The sequence below is a fragment of the Somniosus microcephalus genome, unplaced genomic scaffold, assembly GCF_052327205.1.
Source record: "Somniosus microcephalus isolate GS21.2 unplaced genomic scaffold, FLI_Smic_1.0 scaffold509, whole genome shotgun sequence".
In the NCBI taxonomy this organism is placed as follows: Eukaryota; Metazoa; Chordata; class Chondrichthyes; order Squaliformes; family Somniosidae; genus Somniosus; species Somniosus microcephalus.
Window position 1 is genome coordinate 124,405 of NW_028225696.1, and position 19,623 is coordinate 144,027.

General features: G+C 48.8%; 1 protein-coding gene across 1 annotated transcript in view; it reads right to left on the bottom strand.

The window, feature by feature from the left end:
- Positions 1-297: 297 nt before the first annotated feature.
- LOC147081630 (D-glutamate cyclase, mitochondrial-like) overlaps positions 298-19,623 on the bottom strand; it is a 61,031-nt gene continuing 41,705 nt past the window's right edge. Inside the window, exons 11-12 of the mRNA XM_085980767.1 lie at positions 11,599-11,750; positions 298-704 (exon numbers count right to left, since the gene is read on the bottom strand). Coding sequence (XP_085836893.1) covers positions 546-704; positions 11,599-11,750 — 311 coding nt within the window. The 3' untranslated portion in view covers positions 298-545. The remainder of the gene's footprint in view (positions 705-11,598; positions 11,751-19,623) is intronic.

Sequence of the window (19,623 nt, forward strand, 5' to 3'; positions counted from 1 at the left end):
GAAGTTATGGCAGTAGAACGGGAGCAGTGCCAAGGAAATTCACAGCCTTTGTTTGATAAAACTTGCCTAGGTGCATATGGTTTCAGCACTAGGAGCTCCCTAAATCAACATCTCCCACTATTGTATCCAAGTCCTAAAATATTCTAGTCACAACAATATTTCCTAGGCTTTTCCTTTATCTATCCAATCTTCTTCTTTAAATTTGTCAGACTTCTGAGGCAAAATGAAACCCTGAACAGTACTGGGCACAATTATCTAAAGAACAGTTTCGAAATGACTGACACAAACACTGGAATAAACTGTTTTGTGGGGAAGAAAAAAACATTTGTTGTATTAATTCTTGAAGTGAAACAGAAGCACAACACAGCCATAAAAAATTACATAAATCAAAAATAAATGCAACACTGCATTATAACATACCTGTCGTGCAAATATCATTACATTGATTAGTTAGTGTAAACCTAACGAGAACTTTCTCAGTTAAAAGGTTGGCAAGAATGATTGTAATTCTATATTAAAGGTTCCCTTATTGCTCACATTGTGACCTAGTTCGATAGGGCCTGTCCTAGGGTGATCTCCAACAGCTGTTTGATCATAGTTGAGTGCGTGTCATGAAACAGCAAGCCGTCCACTTCCATTCCCAGATTCCCGGTTTTTCCGCTTCGTATTCCATGTTCCACCAGCAACTCCAGCAGCTTTTCTTCCTAAGGACAGATGAAAAGATTGACTACAGAACTGAGAGGTTATAAGCATCAGGAAAGATTGAACAGGCTGGGGCTCTTTTATCTGGAAAAGAGAAGACTGAGAGGTGAGCTGATAGAAGTCTTTAAGATTATGAAGGGATTTGATAGGGTAGAGGCAGAGAAGGTGTTTCCACTTGTGGGGGAGACCAGAACTAGAGGCCATAAATATATGCCAGACACTAATAAATCCAATAGGGAATTCAGGAGAAACTTCTTTACCCAGAGAGTGGTGAGAACGTGAAACTCGCTCCCACAAGGAGGAGTTGAGCCAAATAGTATAGATGCATTTAAGGAAATGGTAGATAAGCACATGAGAGAGAAAGGAATAGAAAGTTATGCTGATGAAGAGGGGTGGGAGGAGGGTCGTGTGGCGCACAAACGCCAGCATAGACCAGTTGGGCTGAATGGACGGTTTCTGTGCTGTAAACTCGATTTAACTCGGTGTAACATTCAGTGTAACAAAAGGATGGAGCATTGAGTTAGCAAGAATGTATTCCTATGTCACGTGTGCTGCTGGGTCTGTGCAACACGGTGGTAGGACGTGGCTTCACCCCTACAATTAAACAAAAGATGTCTTCCTGATATTACCCAGAGCAACTGAGGAGAAACTACTTCATTGAGGGAAGAGATGAATAAAAGAAATCAAAAGGGTCAGTTAACCTATACTGTTCCTCCTAACACCAAAAGCTAGTGGACAGGTACAAAAAATACCAAGGGGGCTGGAATACAAAAAGTAAAAGTTACGTTACAGTTATACAAAGCTCTGGTTAGCCCCCATCTGGAGTAACTGCGTTCAGTTCCGGGCACCGCTCCTCAGGAAGGATATATTGGCCTTGGGGGAGGTGCAGCTCAGATTCACCAGAATGATACCTGGGCTACAAGGGTCAAATTATGAGGGCAGCTTGCACAGACTGGGCTTGTATTCCCTCGAGTATAGAAGGCTAAGGGGTGATCTAACTGAGGTGGTTAAAATGATTAAAGGTGCTGATAGGTTAGATGGAGAGAAATTATTTCCTCTGGTGGGGGGAGTCCAGAACAAGGGGGCATAAACCTTAAAATTAGAGCCAGGCCGTTCAGGGGTGATGTCAGGAAACACTTCTTCACACAAAGGGGTAGTAGTAATCTGGAGCTCTCTACCCTAAAAAGCTGTTGAGGCTAGGGGGTCAATTGAAAATTTCAAAACTAAGATTGATAGATTTTTGTTAGGCAAGGGTATTAAGGGATACGGAACCAAGGCGGGGAAATGGAGTTAAGATACAGATCAGCCGTGATCTAATTGAATGGCGGTGCAGGCTCGAGGGGCTGAATGGCCTCCTCCTGTTCCTATGTTCTATGTGTTCTTTGAGCCAGTTGCCTACCCAACAACAGCTACTGCACTTCAAACTAATTTATTGGACGTAAAGCACTTTGGGACACTTCTGAGAGACAGGATAAGGCGCTAAGTAAATGCAAGTCTTTCCTTCTTGACGAGAGATAGTGAAACAGGCCAATTACAGCGACAACTTGCATTTATATAGCGCCTTTAATGTAGGAAAACGTCCCAAGGTGCGTTGCGGAAACGCAATCAGACAAAAAAATTGACACCAAGTCAAAGGAGGAGATATTAGGGCAGGTGACCAAAAGATGGGTCAAAGGAGTAAGCTTTACCCACCTTGCTGGAGAGCAGGGCGTGATGTAGGAAACCTAATGTCGAGGAGGAAACAAAATGCACAGGAAACGACTGACACGATTCGTCCATTTCCAAAACAAAGTGAGTTTTTTTTAGGGGCTAAAAGGCTAGCACTGCAGCCTAGGACATCATCGAGGTGGTAATAGATTAGAAAACACAACCAATCAAGAAGTATTGGTTTGAAAGAAAAAGAAAAAGAGACTGTGGCGACATGCCACCATTGGACATAATCCGCTCACGGCGGCACGGACAGTTTACGCAGGCGCACTGCCGGCAGCAGCCGCCCCCAGCCGTGTGCCCTTTCCTCCGGCAGCTTGTTTCCCATAGGGACAGGCTGCCGGGAGCACTTCCTGTCTGGGGAGTATTTAAGTGGTTGCGCGGGCTTTTTAAGCACTTGTTTTTGCCATGATGTAAATTAAAGCAGTTGTGTTCCATCAACTCTGGTCTCGACTCCCATGTTTGCCGCGGTATCTCAACACTGGTGACCCCGACGCTCAGGACGAATCCTAAGCTAGCATGGCGGATACAAACGCAGTCACGGTTAAACTACCGGACTTTTGGGAGAACCTGGCCGAGGCCTGGTTCATTCAAGCCGAGTCCAGATTCCGGCTGAGAAGCATTACAGTCGATGCCACGAAGTACGACTACCTCGTCGCCTCTCTCACCTGCGCCACAGTCCCTAAGGTTCGGGCAGCGCTGCAGGATCCACCAGAGGAAGGCAAGTACGAACATCTGAAGGCTGCGCTCCTTAAAAAATTTCAGGCGTCCTCCTACCAGCGCAACTGCCAACTCCTCGACCTTCCAGGCCTTGGTGACGCTTCACCATCAGACCTGCTTTCCCACATGCTGTCCCTCTCGGACGACAAAAAACCCGGCGCCCTCTTTCGCACGCTTTTCATTTGGCAGCTCCCCGCCAGCATCCACCCGCTCATTGTGGAGTCTGGCTCCATGGACCTGAATGAGATAGCTGAAAAGGCCGACCGGCTGCTCTCCGCGCAGACCGCCCGCGACGTCGCGCCCGACCTCACGGCAACGACCACGCGGTCCCCCCGGCTCACTAGGCCCGACCGCCCTTCCACTCCGGGTCACTGCTACTACCACACCCGTTTTGGCACTAGGGCCCAACGCTGCACGCCACCGTGCACTTTCAAACCCCTCCCCGCACCGGCCCCCACGATGGCCGCGGGGCAAAAGGGGCCCCTACTGTACGTCATCGACGACAGCACCAACCGCCGATTCCTGTGCGACACAGGAGCCCAGCACAGCATCACCCCCGCCTCCGCCCTCGAAATCCAACGCGGTGCACGGGGTGTTACGCTGGCTGCAGCCAATGGCTCTGACATCCGCACATACGGCACCCGCATGGTCACGCTCGACCTCGCAGGCCGCCGCTACCACTGGGAGTTCCTCACAGCCAAGGTCCTCTGTCCACTCATCGGTGCCGACTTCCTACGCGCCCACGGCCTCCTTGTCGACATTCCGAGGCACCGCCTCGTCGACATCAACACTATGGCCCCCATACCTGGCGCAGTCACCCCGGCCCGTTCGGCCGGCCTGACGACCTACTGCCTCGCCAGAGCCACGGACGACTACTCGGCACTACTAGTCGAGTTTCCCGCCCTCACTAACCCGACCTTTTCGGCCAAAGCCGCCAAACACGGTGTGGAGCACTATATCCCCACCACCGGCCCCCCCGGTCGCTGCCCACGCCCGCAGACTCGACCCGGCCAAGCTGGAAATCGCGCGGGCCGAGTTCACCACCATGGAGCAACTCGGCATCATCCGCCGCTCCAGCAGCCCTTGGGCCTTGCCCCTCCACATCGCCCCCAATCCCGGCGGAGGCTGGCGCCCCTGCGGGGACTACCGCCGCCTCAACGATGCCACCACCCCCAACCGATACCCGGTGCCGCACATCCAGGACTTCTCGGCCCGATTGGCCGGACGAACCGTCTTCTCCAAGGTCGACCTGGTGCGCGGTTACCACCAAGTCCCCGTACACCCCGCGGACATCCCCAAAACGGCCGTCATCACCCCATTCGGCCTGTTCGAGTACCTGAGGAAGCCCTTCGGCCTCAAGAATGCAGCCCAGGCTTTTCAGCACCTTATGGACTCAGTCCTCCGGGACCTGAACTTTCTATTCGTCTATCTAGACGACATTCTCGTGGCCAGCTCCTCCAAACAGGAACACCTCGAACACCTTTGCATCCTGTTCGGGCGCTTAGCCCAACACGGGCTTATCCTCAGCCCGGCGAAGTGCCAATTCGGCCTAGCCGAGATCGATTTTCTCGGCCACCACATCACTCCTGTTGGGGCCGTCCCCCTGCCCAACAAGGTGCAGGCCGTCCAGCAATTCCCCCGCCCTAAAACCATCAAGGGCCTCCAGGAGTTCCTCGGGATGGTGAACTTTTACAACAGGTTCATCCCCAGAGCTGCAGCCCTCATGAAGCCCCTATACGATTCCCTCCAAGGTAAATCCGGCAAGATGGCCGTAGCCTGGACCGCTGACACGTCAGGCGCCTCCGACGCCACCAAAAACGCGCTCGCCGACGCCACCTTGCTCGCGCACCCGAGGGCTGATGCCCGGGTCGCGCTCACCACCGACGCCTCCGACCATGCGGTCGGAGCCGTGTTCGAGCAGTGGGTCAATGGCGTGTGGCAGCCACTTGCCTTCTACAGCCGCCAACTGCGCCCCCCGGAGGTCAAATACTCTACTTTCGACCGCAAGCTCCTCGCGCTCCACCTGTCGGTCCGCCATTTCAGGTTCCTGCTGGAGGGCCGCCCCTTTACCGCGTACGTGGACCACAAGCCGCTCACATACGCGATGGCTAAGAACACCGACCCCTGGTCCGCTAGGCAGCAACGCCAGCTCGCGGCCGTGTCCGAGTTTACCACGGACATCCAGCACGTCTCCGGTAGAGACAACGTTGTCGCCGACTGCCTTTCCCGTCCTGCCGTCTGCACGAATCACCTAGCGGCCGACTGCGCGCAACTAGCAGCGGCCCAGCTCACGGACCCAGACCTCCTCTCGGCGGCTACCAGCCTGCCAGGGCTACGCCTAGCCAAGGTCGTGCACGGGCCCGAAGCCACGGCAGTCACTTGCGACGTCTCACTCGGCCAACCCAGGCCGGTCGTCCCTGCAACCTGGCGCCGCCGCATCTTCGACGCGCTCCATAGGCTCTCCCATCCGGGTTCCCGCGCATCCGTTAAACTCCTCTCCCAGCGCTTCGTCTGGCGCGGCCTTAGCAAAGATGTTCGGACTTGGGCCAACTCCTGCCTCGCCTGCCAACGGGCTAAGGTGCAGCTGCACACAAAAGCACCCCTGGGAGACTTCGAGGTACCCAGCCGCCGCTTCGACCACGTACACGTCGACATCGTCGGTCCTCTGCCGCCATCGCAAGGCCAAACTTATCTTCTCACGATGGTCGACCGCTACACACGCTGGCCTGAGGCAGTGCCGCTGACCTCCACCACCACAGCCGACATCGCCAGGGCGTTCATTAACACCTGGGTCGCGAGATTCGGTGTACCGGCCGACATAACCTCCGACAGAGGCACCCAGTTCACCTCCGAACTCTGGACGGCCACAGCACGCAACCTCGGGGTGACGCTCCACCGAACCACGGCGTACCACCCACAGGCCAATGGGCTGTGTGAACGCTTCCACAGGTCACTCAAGGCCTCACTTCGCACCAGCCTGCAGGACAGTACCTGGACTGACCGCCTACCGTGGGTGCTGCTAGGCCTACGTACCGCGGTCAAGGAAGACCTCCAGTCCTCAGCAGCGGAGTTAGTCTATGGACAACCGCTGCGTGTACCAGGCGAATTCCTTCCGGAGGCTACCACGCCTTGGTCGGCCGAACAGCAGCAGCTCAACTCTTTCTCTTCCGCTCAACAGTTCGCCCCACTTCCAGTCAACCGACACGGCGAACTCGCACCTTACGTCCCGCCAAACTTACAGCAGGCACGTTTCGTCTTCGTGCGACACGACGCACACCACAGACCCCTGCGACCCCTGTACGACGGACCGTACGAGGTACTACAAACCGGGGACAAGGTCTTCAAGCTGCGACTCGGCGACAGGGTTGAAACGGTCTCCATCGACCGACTCAAACCAGCACACACAGAACCAGGGGAACAGGTCCCCGTGGCCCGACCTCCAACTAGAGGCCGTCCCGCCAGCAAGCTAGCACAGCCGGCGGCGAACCGCCCGGCCTCACCAACTAGACCGGCGGCCACTCAGAGCCGCTCCGGCAGAACCATTAGACCACCGTCACGACTCGTCTACTCCTCCTAAGCGGATTCTGGGGGGAGCTCTGTGGCGACATGCCACCATTGGACATAATCCGCTCACGGCGGCACAGACAGTTTACGCAGGCGCACTGCCGGCAGCAGCCGCCCCCAGCCGTGGGCCCTTTCCTCCGGCAGCTTGTTTCCCGTAGGGATAGGCTGCCGGGAGCACTTCTTGTCTGGGGAGTATTTAAGTGGTTGCGCGGGCTTTTTAAGCACTTGTTTTTGCCATGATGTAAATTAAAGCAGTTGTGTTCCATCAACTCTGGTCTCGACTCCCACGTTTGCCGTGGTATCTCAACAGACTTGTATTTCTACAGTGCCATTCACAACCTCAGAAAGTCCCAAAGCACTTTACAGCCACTGAAGTACTTTTTGAAGTGTAGTCACTGTTGTAATGTAGGAAACACGTCAGCCAATTTAGAATCATAGAACGGTTACAGCACAGGAGGCCATTTGGCCCCTCGAGCCCGTGCTGCCTCTCTGTAAGAGCACTTCAGCTAGTCCCACTCCCCGGCCCATTCCCCGTAGCCCCACAAATTTTTTCCTTCAGGTACTTATCCAATTCCCTTTTGAAAGCCACGATTGAATCTGCCTCCACCACCCTTTCAGGCAGTGAATTCCAGATCCTAACCACTCGCTGCGTAAAAAAGACTTTCCTCACACCGTCTTTGGTTCTTCTGCCAATCACCTTGAATCTGTGCCCTCTGCTTCTCGACCCTTCCGCCAATAGGAACAGTTTCTCTCTATCTACTCTGTCCAGACCCCTCATGATTTTGAACACGTCTATCAAATCTCCTCTCAACCCTCTGCTCTAAGGAGAACAGCCCCAGCTTCTCCAGTCTGTCCACGTAACTGATGTGCCTCAACCCTGGAACCATTCTTGTAAATCTTTTCTGTACCCTCTCTAAGACCTTCACATCGTTCCTAAAGTGTGGTGCCCAGAATTGGACACAATACTCCAGTTGAGGCCGAACCAGTGTTTTATAAAGGTTCATCATAACTTCCTTGCTTTTGTACTCTATGCCTCTATTTATGAAGTCCAGAATACCGTATGCTTTTTTAACAGCTTTCTCAACCTGCCCTGCCACCTTTAATGATTATTGCACATGTACCCCCAGGTCTCTCTGTTCATGCACCTGCTTTAGAATTGTACCATTTAGTTTATATTGCCTCTCCTCATTCTTCCTACCAAAATGTATCACTTCACACTTTTCTGCGCTAAATTTCATCTGCCATGTGTCCGCCCATTTCACCAGCCTGTCTATGTCTTCTTGAAGTCTATCACTATCCTTCTCACTGTTCACTACACTTCCAAGTTTTGTGTCATCTGCAAATTTTGAAATTGTGCCCTGTACTCGCAAGTCATAAATATAAATCAAGAAAAGCAGTGGTCCTAGTACTGACCCCTGGGGAACACCACTGTATACCTTCCTCCATTCCGAAAAACAACCGTTCACCACTGCTCTCTGTTTCCTGTCACTTAGCCAATTTCGTATCCATGTTGCCACTGTCCCTTTTATTCCATGGGCTTCAACTTTGCCGGCAAGCCTATTATGTTCACCACATCAACTGCATTGCCCTCATCAACCCTCTCTGTTACCTCATCAAGAAACTCGATCAAGTTAGTTGAACACGATTTTCCTTTAATAAATCCGTGCTGGCTTTAATCCACACTTTATCCCTGATTATCATTTCCAAATGCTTTCCCACTACCGAGGTTAAACTGACTGGCCTGTAGTTGCTGGGTTTATCTTTACACCCTTTTTTGAACAAGGGTGTAACATTTGCAATTCTCTAGTCCTCTGGCACCACCCCCGTATCTAAGGAGGATTGGAAGATTATGGCGAGTACCTCCACGATTTCCTCCTTAACCTCCCTCAGCATCCTAGGATGCATCCCATCCGGTCCTGGTGACTTATCAACTTTAAGTTCAGACAGCCTTTCTAGTAGCTCCTCTTTATCAATTCTTATCTCATCCAGTATCTCCACTACCTCCTCTTTTACTATGACTTTGACAGCATCTTCTTCCTTGGTGAAGACAGATGCAAAGTACTCATTTAGTACCTCAGCCATGCCCTCTGCCTCCATGCGTACGTCTCCTTTTTGGTCCCTAATCGGCCCCACCCCTCCTCTTACTATCCGTTTATTATTTAATATGCCTATAGAAGACTTTTGAATTCCCTTTTATGTTAGCTGCCAATCTATTCTCATGCTCTCTCTCTGCCCCTCTTATTTTCTTTTTCAGTTCTTCTCTAAACTTTCTATATTTAGCCTGATTCTCAGATGTATTCTCAACCTGACATCTGTCATATGCCCCCTTTTTCTGCTTCATCTTATGCTTTATCTCTTCCATCATCCAGGGAGCTCTGGCTTTAGTTGCCCTACCTTTCCCCCTCGTGGGAATGTACCTCGACTGTACCCGAACCATCTCCTCTTGAAAGGCAGCCCATTGTTCGATTACAGTTTTGTCTGCCAATCTTTGATTCCAATTTACCCGGGCCAGATCCGTTCTCAACCCACAAAAATTTGCCTTCCTCCAATTAAGTATTTTTACTCTAGATTGCTCCCTGTCCTTTTCCATAGCTAATCCAAACCTTATGATACTGTGATTACTGTTCCCTAGATGTTCCCCTACTGACATTTGCTCCACTTGACCCACCTCATTCCCCAGAACCAGATCCAGCAATGCCTCCTCCCTCGTTGGGCCGGAAACATACTGATCAAGAAAGTTCTCCTGAACACACTTCAGAAATTCGTCCCCATCTCTGCCTTTTACACTATTACTATCCCAGTCTATATTAGGACAGTTGAAGTCGCCCATTATCACAACTCTATAGTTCTTGCACCTCTCTGTAATTTCCCTGCAAATTTGCTCCTCTATATCTTTCCCACTAGTTGGTGGCCTATAGAATACACCTAGTAGTGTAATGGCACTTCTATTATTTCTTAACTATAACCAAATAGATTCTGTCCTTGACCCCTCCAGGACATCCTCTCTCTCCAGCACTGTAGCATTCTCCTTAACCAATACTACCACCCCACCTCCTTTCTTTCCTTCCCTATCTTTCCTGAACACCTTCGGCTGAAAATTCAGTAGCCTTAACGCCTCATTTGAGGCGCTAGAGGGCCTTGCGCCGGAGTTATGGCCAGTAGTGAAATTCCCTGGGGCCCTAAATCGGCGTTGCTCCAGTAACGCTGCGCCGGCACCGATGACGTCATCGGTGTGCGCAGCGTCCCGGTTGCCGTGGTAACCCGCCCGAACTCCGAAATTGAGTTGCGGCCGCCTCGCCCGTGGCAGCCGCAACCAGCGTTTTGTCAGAGGTGCCTTACTGCAGTTAGCGCCGGCGCATTAAAGGCCCCGCGGCGGCCGGCCGCTTTCCCGCCGGCCGCCTGCCCGCAGCTCCCTCCCCGGACTTCTCTCCACCCACCCCCCCCGGAACAGATGCAAGCCCGGCACTTGTCCGAGGTGCCGGGCTCATTTTTAAGCAGATTTGCGCGGGCCGCGGCCGGGTGCAGGCAGCTCCTTCTTAACGGAAGGAGGAGGCCTGCACTTCCCCAGCCTGCCGCACCGCATCGGGTGCCGCAGCGCTGGAATTGTGGCGCGAAACGGCAGTTAGCGCCCTTTTCCAGGCGCTAAGACCCTTCAGTGGCGCCGGCAGCCGTTTGGGCGCGGCGCCACTGAATTTTTGGCACGCGCAGGGGACTTAGCACCGGCACTAATTTCCGGCGCTAAAGCCCTGGCTAAGCCAAAACCCAATTTCTAGGCCCTTATATCCAGGAATATTTAAAACCCAATCCTGCCCTTTTTTGAGCTAGGTCTCCATTATCGCCACAACATCATATTCCCATGTGGCTAATTGTGCCTACAGCTCATCAACCTTATTTACCACACTTCGTGCATTCACACACGCGCACTGTAAACCTAAACAAAGGGCAATGTGATAATGACCAGATAATCTTTTTTTTAGTGATGCTGGTTGAGAAATATTGGTCCAGGATTGAACTCCCCATCTCTTCTTTGAAAGCTTTTGGGTCTGGGAGGAGGGTGATATATAAGGAAGGATATACTCCTTAGAGGCGGTGCAACGAAGGTTCACTAGATTGGTTCCTTGGATGAGAGGGTTGTCCTATGTGTAGAGATTGAGTAGATTGGGCCTGTACTCTCTGGAGTTTAGAAGAATGAGAGATGATCTCATTGAAACATATAAGATTCTGAGGGAGATTGACAGGGTAGATGCCAAAAGGCTGTTTCCCCTGGATGGGGAGTCCAGAACTAGGGGTCACAGTCTCAGTATAAGGGGTCAGCCATTTAGGACTGAGATGAGGAGAAATTTCTTCGCTCAGAGGGTTGTGAGTCTTTGGAATTCTCTACCCCAGAGGGCTGTGGATGCTGAGTCGTTGAGTATATTCAAGGCTGAGATCGATAGATTTTTGGACTCTAGGGGAATCAAGGGATGTGGGGATGGGGCGGGAAAGTGGAGTTGAGGTCGAAGATCAGCCATGATCTTATTGAATGGTGGAGCAGGCTCAAAATGCTGTATGGCCTACTCCTGCTCCTAATTCTAATGTTCTTAAAATGAACAGAGGGTAGGAGTTCCATAATTTTGAGATCATGAGAAGGAACAAGCCAGAAGAGATGGTGTGATGAGTCTTGATTTCAAAACAGTGAAAATGCAGGGAAGAGGAAGGTGGAGAGCTGAAGGAACAAGAGAGTAAAACTCAGGAGCATTGAGCTTAGTAGTATTGATAAAATAAGAGACAAGAAAAGGCTGCGATGGGAAGAGAGAGAGAGGCGATAGGAGCAAGAGGCTAGAAAAGGATCACATGCAACTCCACTGGAGGAAGGAGATAGAGAGAAATGGTCCTCTATCCTGGTGAGAAAATACTGTTACCTACCTTACGGACACTAGGTAGTGCCGAGATACATCCATCCATTTCAGACGTCTTAGGAAACCCAACCGCTTTGCGTAGGTAGCGTTCGTGGATTGTACAGGTGTTGAGAATGTACAGAGCACAGGCTACAGCATAGCCTCCCCAGTTTGACACACCTAATAAAACACATTGCCATTTAAGATTGCTTCTTCTACTGTTTACAGACTGGAAGAGCTCTGTTTTGATTTAGCCAAATCTCAAGGTGTCATCAATCGGCCCATCAATCCCACTAATTCCAGAGCCTGCAACTGTTCTATGACAGACATCTATTCCACACCACCTGTTGGTCTCCTACATGGAACACTCATTTCTTTCCCTCAGAAAAATAACTTGCCTAGAATTTATTGAGAGGAACTAATTACGGGTACCCCAAGCCCGCCCCCACCCCAACCCGCCTCCGTGCCATCTTCCCAGGAGGCGGGTAGCCGACCCGTGCCGGGTCCCGTCTCCTGGAGGCGGGAAGGGGATTACAGCCACTTAACTGCCTGTTAACAGGTAGTTAACAGACGGTTAAGAGGATTATCCCCATTTTTCCAGCAGAGGCTGTAGAGAGGGCTTTAAACTAACTAGTCGGGGGGAGCTTCCTAGAGAACAAATAATAAAAATGACAACAGAGAAGGTCATAGACTTAGGTAGCAGTGGGGAAATTAAAAACCAGAGCGTGTCAGGAAGGGGCAGAAGGTATGGAGTAAAAGGTAAAGTAATAAAAAGGGCAAAAGCAGGAAATAAGTGTCACAAAACACATTTGAAAGTTCTCTATCTGAATGCACGTAGCATTCGTAACAAAATAGACGAGTTAAAGGCACAAATAGCTACATATGGGTATGATCTTGTGGCCATTACAGAAACATGGCTGCAGGGTGACAATGCCTGGGAATTAAACATACCAGGTTATTTAACAATCAGGAAGGACAGGCAGGAAGGAAGGGGAGGTGGGGTGGCTATGTTAATAAAGGAAGGAATCACTGTAATACAGAGAAATGATATTGGGTCAAAAGATCAGGACAATGAAACAGTTTGGGTGGAGATAAGGAATAATAAGGGGAAAAAAACACTAGTGGGCGTAGTCTATAGGCCTCCGAACAGTCGCAACTCGGTTGGACGGAGTATCAATCAGGAAATAGTTGAGGCTTGTAATAAGGGAACATCTATAATTATGGGGGATTTTAACTATCATATTAATTGGACAAATCAAATTGGGCAGGGCTGCCTTGAGGATGAGTTCATTGAGTGTATTAGGGATGGGTTTCTTGAGCAGTATGTAACTGAACCGACCAGGGGGCAAGCAACCTTAGATCTGGTCCTGTGTAACGAGACAGGATTAATTAAAAATGTCCTAGTAAAGGATCCCCTTGGAATGAGTGACCATAACATGGTTGAATTCCATATTCAATTAGAGGGTGAGGAGGTTGTATCTCAAACAAGCGTGCTAAGCTTGAATAAAGGAGACTATGAAGGTATGAGAGCGGAATTGAGTAAAGTGGATTGAGAAAATAGATTAAAGGGTAAGACGATACATGATCAGTGGTGCACATTTAAGGAGTTATTTTACAACTTCCAAAAAAAGTATATTCCACTGAGAAAAAAAGGGTGTAAAAGAAAAGACAGCCATCCGTGGCTAAGTAAAGAAATTAAGGATAGTATTCGACTAAAAACAAGGGCATATAAGGTAGCCAAATCTAGTGGGAGGATAGAGGATTGGGAAAACTTTAAAAGACAGCAAAAAATAACAAAAAGATTGATTAAGAAAGGGAAGATAGATTATGAAAGTAAATTAGCAAAAAATATAAAGACAGATAGTAAGAGTTTTTATAGTTATATAAAAAGAAAAAGGGTGGCTAAAGTAAATGTTGGTCCCTTAGAGGATGAGACCGGGAAATTAATGGTGGGAAATATGGAGATGGCAAAAACACTGAATGAATATTTTGTATCAGTCTTTACAGTAGAGGACACCAAGAATATCCCAACACTGGACAAGCAGGGGGCTATAGGGGGGGAGGAGATAAACACGATCAAAATCACTAAGGAAGTGGTACTCGGTAAAATAATGGGACTCAAGGCGGATAAATCACCTGGACCTGATGGCTTACATCCTAGGGTCTTGAGGGAAGTGGCGGTAGGGATTGTGGATGCATTGGTAATAATTTTCCAAAACTCCCTGGACTCAGCAAAGGTCCCAGCAGACTGGAAAACTGCTAATGTAACACCCTTATTTAAAAAGGGCAGTAGACAGAAGGCTGGAAACTATAGACCGGTTAGCCTAACATCTGTGGTAGGTAAAATTTTGGAGTCCATTATTAAGGAGACAGTAACAGGACATTTGGATAATCATAATTTAATAAGACAAAGTCAGCATGGTTTTATGAAGGGGAAGTCATGTTTGACAAATTTGCTGGAGTTCTTTGAGGAAGTAACATATAGGGTGGATAAAGGTGAACCAGTGGACGTAGTGTATTTAGACTTCCAAAAGGCATTTGACAAGGTGCCACACAAAAGATTATTGCTTAAGATAAAAAATCACGGGATTGGAGGTAATATTCTGGCATGGATAGAGGATTGGCTATCTAACAGAAGGCAGAGAGTTGGAATAAATGGTTCATTCTCAGACTGGCAATCAGTAACCAGTGGTGTTCCGTAGGGGTCAGTGCTGGGTCCCCAACTCTTTACAATCTATATTAACGATTTGGAGGAGGGGACCGAGTGTAACACATCAAAGTTTGCAGATGATACTAAGATGGGAGGGAAAGTAGTGAGTGAGGAGGACATAAAAAATCTGCAAGGGGACATAGACAGGCTAAGTAAGTGGGCAGAGATTTGGCAGATGGAATACAATACAGGAAAGTGTGAGGTTATGCACTTTGGCAGGAAAAATCGTAGAGCAAGTTATTATCTTAATGGCAAGAAACTGGAAAGTACTGAAGTACAAAGGGATCTGGGGGTCCTGGTGCACGAAACTCAAAAGGTTAGTATGCAGGTGCAGCAAGTGATTAAGAAGGCCAATGGAATGTTGGCTTTCATTGCTAGGGGGATAGAATATAAAAATAGGGAGGTATTGCTTCAGTTGTACAAGGTATTGGTGAGACCGCACCTGGAATACTGCATACAGTTTTGGTGTCCATACTTAAGAAAGGACATACTTGCTCTCGAGTCAGTACAAAGAAGGTTCACTCGGTTAATCCCGGGGATGAGGGGATGGACATATGAGGAGAGGTTGAGTAGATTGGGACTCTACTCATTGGAGTTCAGAAGAATGAGAGGCGATCTTATTGAAACATATAAGATTATGAAGGGGTTGGATCAGGTGGATGCAGGGAGGATGTTCCAGATGATGGGTGAAACTAGAACTAGGGGGCATAGTCTTAGAATAAGGGGCTGCTCTTTCAAAACTGAGATGAGGAGGAACTACTTCACTCAGAGGGTGGTAGGTCCATGGAATATGCTGCCCCAAAAAGCTGTCGAAGCTACATCATTACATAAATTTAAAACAGAAATAGACAGTTTCCTAGAAGAAAAGGGAATTAAGGGTTACGGGTGTTAAGTCTGTGAATTATTTAGTTAATTAAGACACAGACTAATGAGTAACAATAAAAACAGGTCTTTACTGGTTGGAGGTAGGGACTATACTGAATACAAGATTACTGCACAGTGCTTATATACCGGTGTGTTCACCCCCGGTATTACGTCTACAGCAGCCTGAGAAAGTAGTACATCTCTTAAGGTGGAACAGGCTTAAGCTCTCTTAAGGTGGAACAGGTTACATACACAACACTCCTCCCTTCTTAGCTTTATAGTCATCCCCCCATTTAACATAACGTAATAACATATATACATATATAACTTCATGTTTAACGTAACATATCACAGATTCAGTCTCTGCGGAAAACAGTTCACTGATTCAATCTCTGTGGTGTAGTCGGTTCACGTTACTCATTCAATAGTCCTTTCATGGATTTAACAGCTTGAACTTCCGAACTGATTTGGCTCCGTTCGGAGGGACCACGTGTGTGATCTGGTAGAGGTGATAATGGTTCAGATGGGTCATCTTCTGTTTTTACTTTTCCTTTTCTGCTTCTTGGAGACTCTCTGGGCTCCATTGTCAGCTGCCACAGCTGCCAGCTGCATGCGCAGTTCCTCCTTCTCTTCCTCCTGTTTCCGTCGTAGAGCCAGCTTCTCCCGATGTTCCGTAGACTTTTGGTGCTCCTCCATGATTTCTGCACTTTGGGAGTCGAAGTTACAAGCTGGGCAGGACAGGACATCGTAATATTCGGTGTCGTCCACCAGGTCATGGTAATATTCGGTGTCGTCCTGAGCTAGACCAGTGAGAGGGTCGTCTATTTCCTTCATACCCAGCTGGACGTTAGCCAGCTCTTGTTCCAAATCCAGATATCTTTCCTGAAGAGACTTCTTCATGTGTACCTCTGCATCCAGCTTTTTCTGGGCTTTCAGCAAGTCGTTTACTAGTGACCTCATTTGTGATTTTAATACTTCAACTTCCTTTGGAGATTGATTGATCGGACTATGCAATCCCTCTACCGGAGCAGCTGTTTCAGCGGTCTGTTGTTCTACATTGACGTGAGTCAGCGTACTTTTGGCATCCAATGGCTGCTCTGTTGCAGTCGTTTCAGTCTGTGTCGTCACATCAGCCATCTCAATGACTTTTGAGAGCTCCGAACCCTTTTCCTTTGAAGATCGCAGCTCGTGTTCAAGTTTTTCCCATTTCAGAGTCTTGTCCCTCAGCATATGAAGGAGTTGGCTGACCGTTAACTCTTCTGACACCAGATTATGGCACGCACCTTCAGAACCTGAATCAGCTTTGATTCGTTCGGCCTCCTCGCGCAGATGGTTGGTGTGCTCCTGCTCCATTTTCTCCATCAGTTGCTTCTGTTGCCTTTCCAGATTCTCCCACTCTGTAACAAAGAACTTTTTTATTTCATTCATCTCTTGCTCAAAACGGCGAATCATTTGTTCTAATTGCTGTTGTAGTTTGAAATGGAGTTGAGTTCGAGCCCAGTGTCCCTCAAAAATGTGCATATCGGTAGACTTGACAGACTCAGAATTCTCTGTTAAACTATGTTGTTGTTGCTCAGTGGAATTCTGTGCTGAAACTTTGTCTTTTGCACATGGGTTGGTCTTACCATCATCAGTTCTAGAGTCTGGGCTGATTATCTGCACCGAGTTCTCACTCTTTATGGCTTTTAGCGAATGCCAGTCCATATTTATGTTTCTAAACCACTCCCGGCCTAGTAGTGGTGGACCTCCCTCCGGTAGCACATATAAGTCCATTATTTGACTTCCTTCGCCCCTGTTGGCCACTGCAACCTTTATTGTCCCGATGGGGTACACTCTCTGCCCCGTGTAGGTTGTCAATATAATCTCCGTATCCTGTAGGGGAATATGTTGGAATAACCTTCTGTAATCTTTCTTATTCATGACCGACAATGCCGATCCAGTGTCCAATTCCATTTTTACTTGGACTCCTTCTATCTGAAGAGTAACCCAAATTGTCTGGAGGTCTGCACCCTTACCAACGTTGAGTACCCTTAAGCTAGCCAGTTCAATACTGCTTAAGCCAGCCAGTTCATTACTGCTAGCGTCTGAATCGGACTCCTGTTCGGCCACCTTGTGTACCTTTGCGTATTTCCCTTGCGGTGACTTCTTGTTGCTGGTCTTCTTCCCTGACCTGCATACTCTAGCTATATGTCGAAGCCTACCACATGTTCTGCATTCTTGGTTTTTAAACCAACACTGGTTCTGATCATGCGTTGTCTTTCCACAATGATAACATTTAACAGAACTCACACCCAATTTGTGTGCACTGAGCTCCGGTGACCGTAGCTGCATTACTGCCGTGCCTCTCGCTGCGGCTTCGTGTGCTGCTGCCATAGTGACCGCCTTCTCAAGCGTCAGCTCATTCTCCTCGAGCAGTCGCTTTTGTGTATCTTGTTTAAATAAACCACACACAAATTTGTCTCGTAGTGCATCTGTCAGTCCCGTTCCAAATTGACAATATTTCGCTAATTTACGCAATTCCAGCAAATATTCAGCATTGCTTTCATTCTGTAGTTGCCTTCTGTCATAAAATTTAAATCGTTCCGCTAGCATCAGCGGCGTGGGGTTTAGATGATCTTTCAGGACAGTAACAATCTCATCGAACGTCTTATCCGCCGGTTCATCTGGTGATAACAGGTGTTTCAATTGCCCGTATGTCTTCGCACCCATTAAATTTAATAATGTTAGTGCTTTATCTTGCTCACGAATTTTATTGGCCTTACAATAATTTTTTACTCGTTCTACATATATGGCCCAATCCTCGATGTCACTATCAAAGGTGCCAATATTCCCGTGTTTAGGCATTGTTACAATTTTGTTGGAATTTTATGTTACACAAGATGGCGGCTTCCCGCTCTTTGTCGTCGTCCTCCACTCCCAAGATGGCGGTTTTCCCGCGTTTGGCGGTCTTCACCCGTCCCCCGACGCTGTCTGTAAGCCCGAGTGTGGCCCTTATCTTTTATGCGATCGCTGATCGCGAAGCGGCTCCCGACCGAAGCGGCTCTCGGCCCTTATCTGGAGTGCGATCGCTGGCTTGAAACGCCTCCCGCTCGAAGCGGCTCTCGCGCCCTTATCGCAGATGCGATCGATTTGAAAGCGGCCCGGCCCTTATCTGCCGATCGCTATCGCCCTGTACCTCTGTCTTCCCCAGCCCTGTCTTCTACTCCGGTTCACAAGCTGATGGAGGCTTCAGGGTCCTAATGCCTGTCGCTTCCAGTGGGGTGGTGAGGTTTGAAACCTCTCTTCAACCGCCGTGGAATAACTGCCGCAGGGTAAGAACCTGACTCGTTGCCAGTGTTAAGTCTGTGAATTATTTAGTTAATTAAGACACAGACTAATGAGTAACAATAAAAACAGGTCTTTACTGGTTGGAGGTAGGGACTATACTGAATACAAGATTACTGCACAGTGCTTATATACCGGTGTGTTCACCCCCGGTATTACGTCTACAGCAGCCTGAGAAAGTAGTACATCTCTTAAGGTGGAACAGGCTTAAGCTCTCTTAAGGTGGAACAGGTTACATACACAACAACGGGGAGCGGGCAGGAATTTGGACATGAGTCTAGGTTCGGATCGGTCATGGCCCTGTGGGTAGCGGAGTGGGCCCAGGGGCCGTGTAGCCTGATCCTGCTCCTGTTTCGTGTGTCTAATTCTGTTAGATTCAGGAGATAGTCCTGTCATAGTGGATTGGCGGGTAGGATCAGATCAGCCATGATCTTATTGAATGGCGGAGCAGGCTCGCGGGGCCAATTGGCCTACTCCTGCTCCTATTTCTTATGTTCTTATGTTCTTATGTTCCCGATATCGGGAAACCCCACCAGGGTCACCGAGGCGAGCAGTGGGTCTGCGGGGTCGGAGGGGTGCAAAAGTGCACTGTGGAGGTGAGTGATGGGTGCAAGTGTGGAGGGGTAAGTATGTGAGGTGAGTGAAAAGTGATAGAACATGTTTACTTACCTTTGTTTCTTCCTGCAGGCTTCAACAGTTGGTAAACCAGAGAGTCTCGCATCTCACCGGCAGAGATGACAGAATGGCTGCTGCATTCTCCGATGCAACAACCATCTAATTTCTGCTCAGGAAAGAGGTTTGATGAGTCTTGAACACAAGGACTCACCAAACACAGAGCTGTCAAACGGTGACAATTCATCTGTCAATGAAACGTCATACGCTGACGTTCTCTGTAACCGGCTTCCCCTTAATTAGCCTGCTGAGCCCGCTGGACGGGCTTAACAAGGTCAATCAAGGGAAAATAGCGTGGGGTGGCCACAAGTCGATGGAGGCGGGACTAAAACCTGACAAGCAGCAGTCCCGCCTCCAACGCGCCCCCATTGGCAAAATCACCCCCATAGTTGGATTTAAAAACTTGTAAGTTAAAGAAATCTGTAAAAGTTTTAAAAATGCAGTACCCAACATTTTCTTTGCTCTGAAACTCACCACGTACAA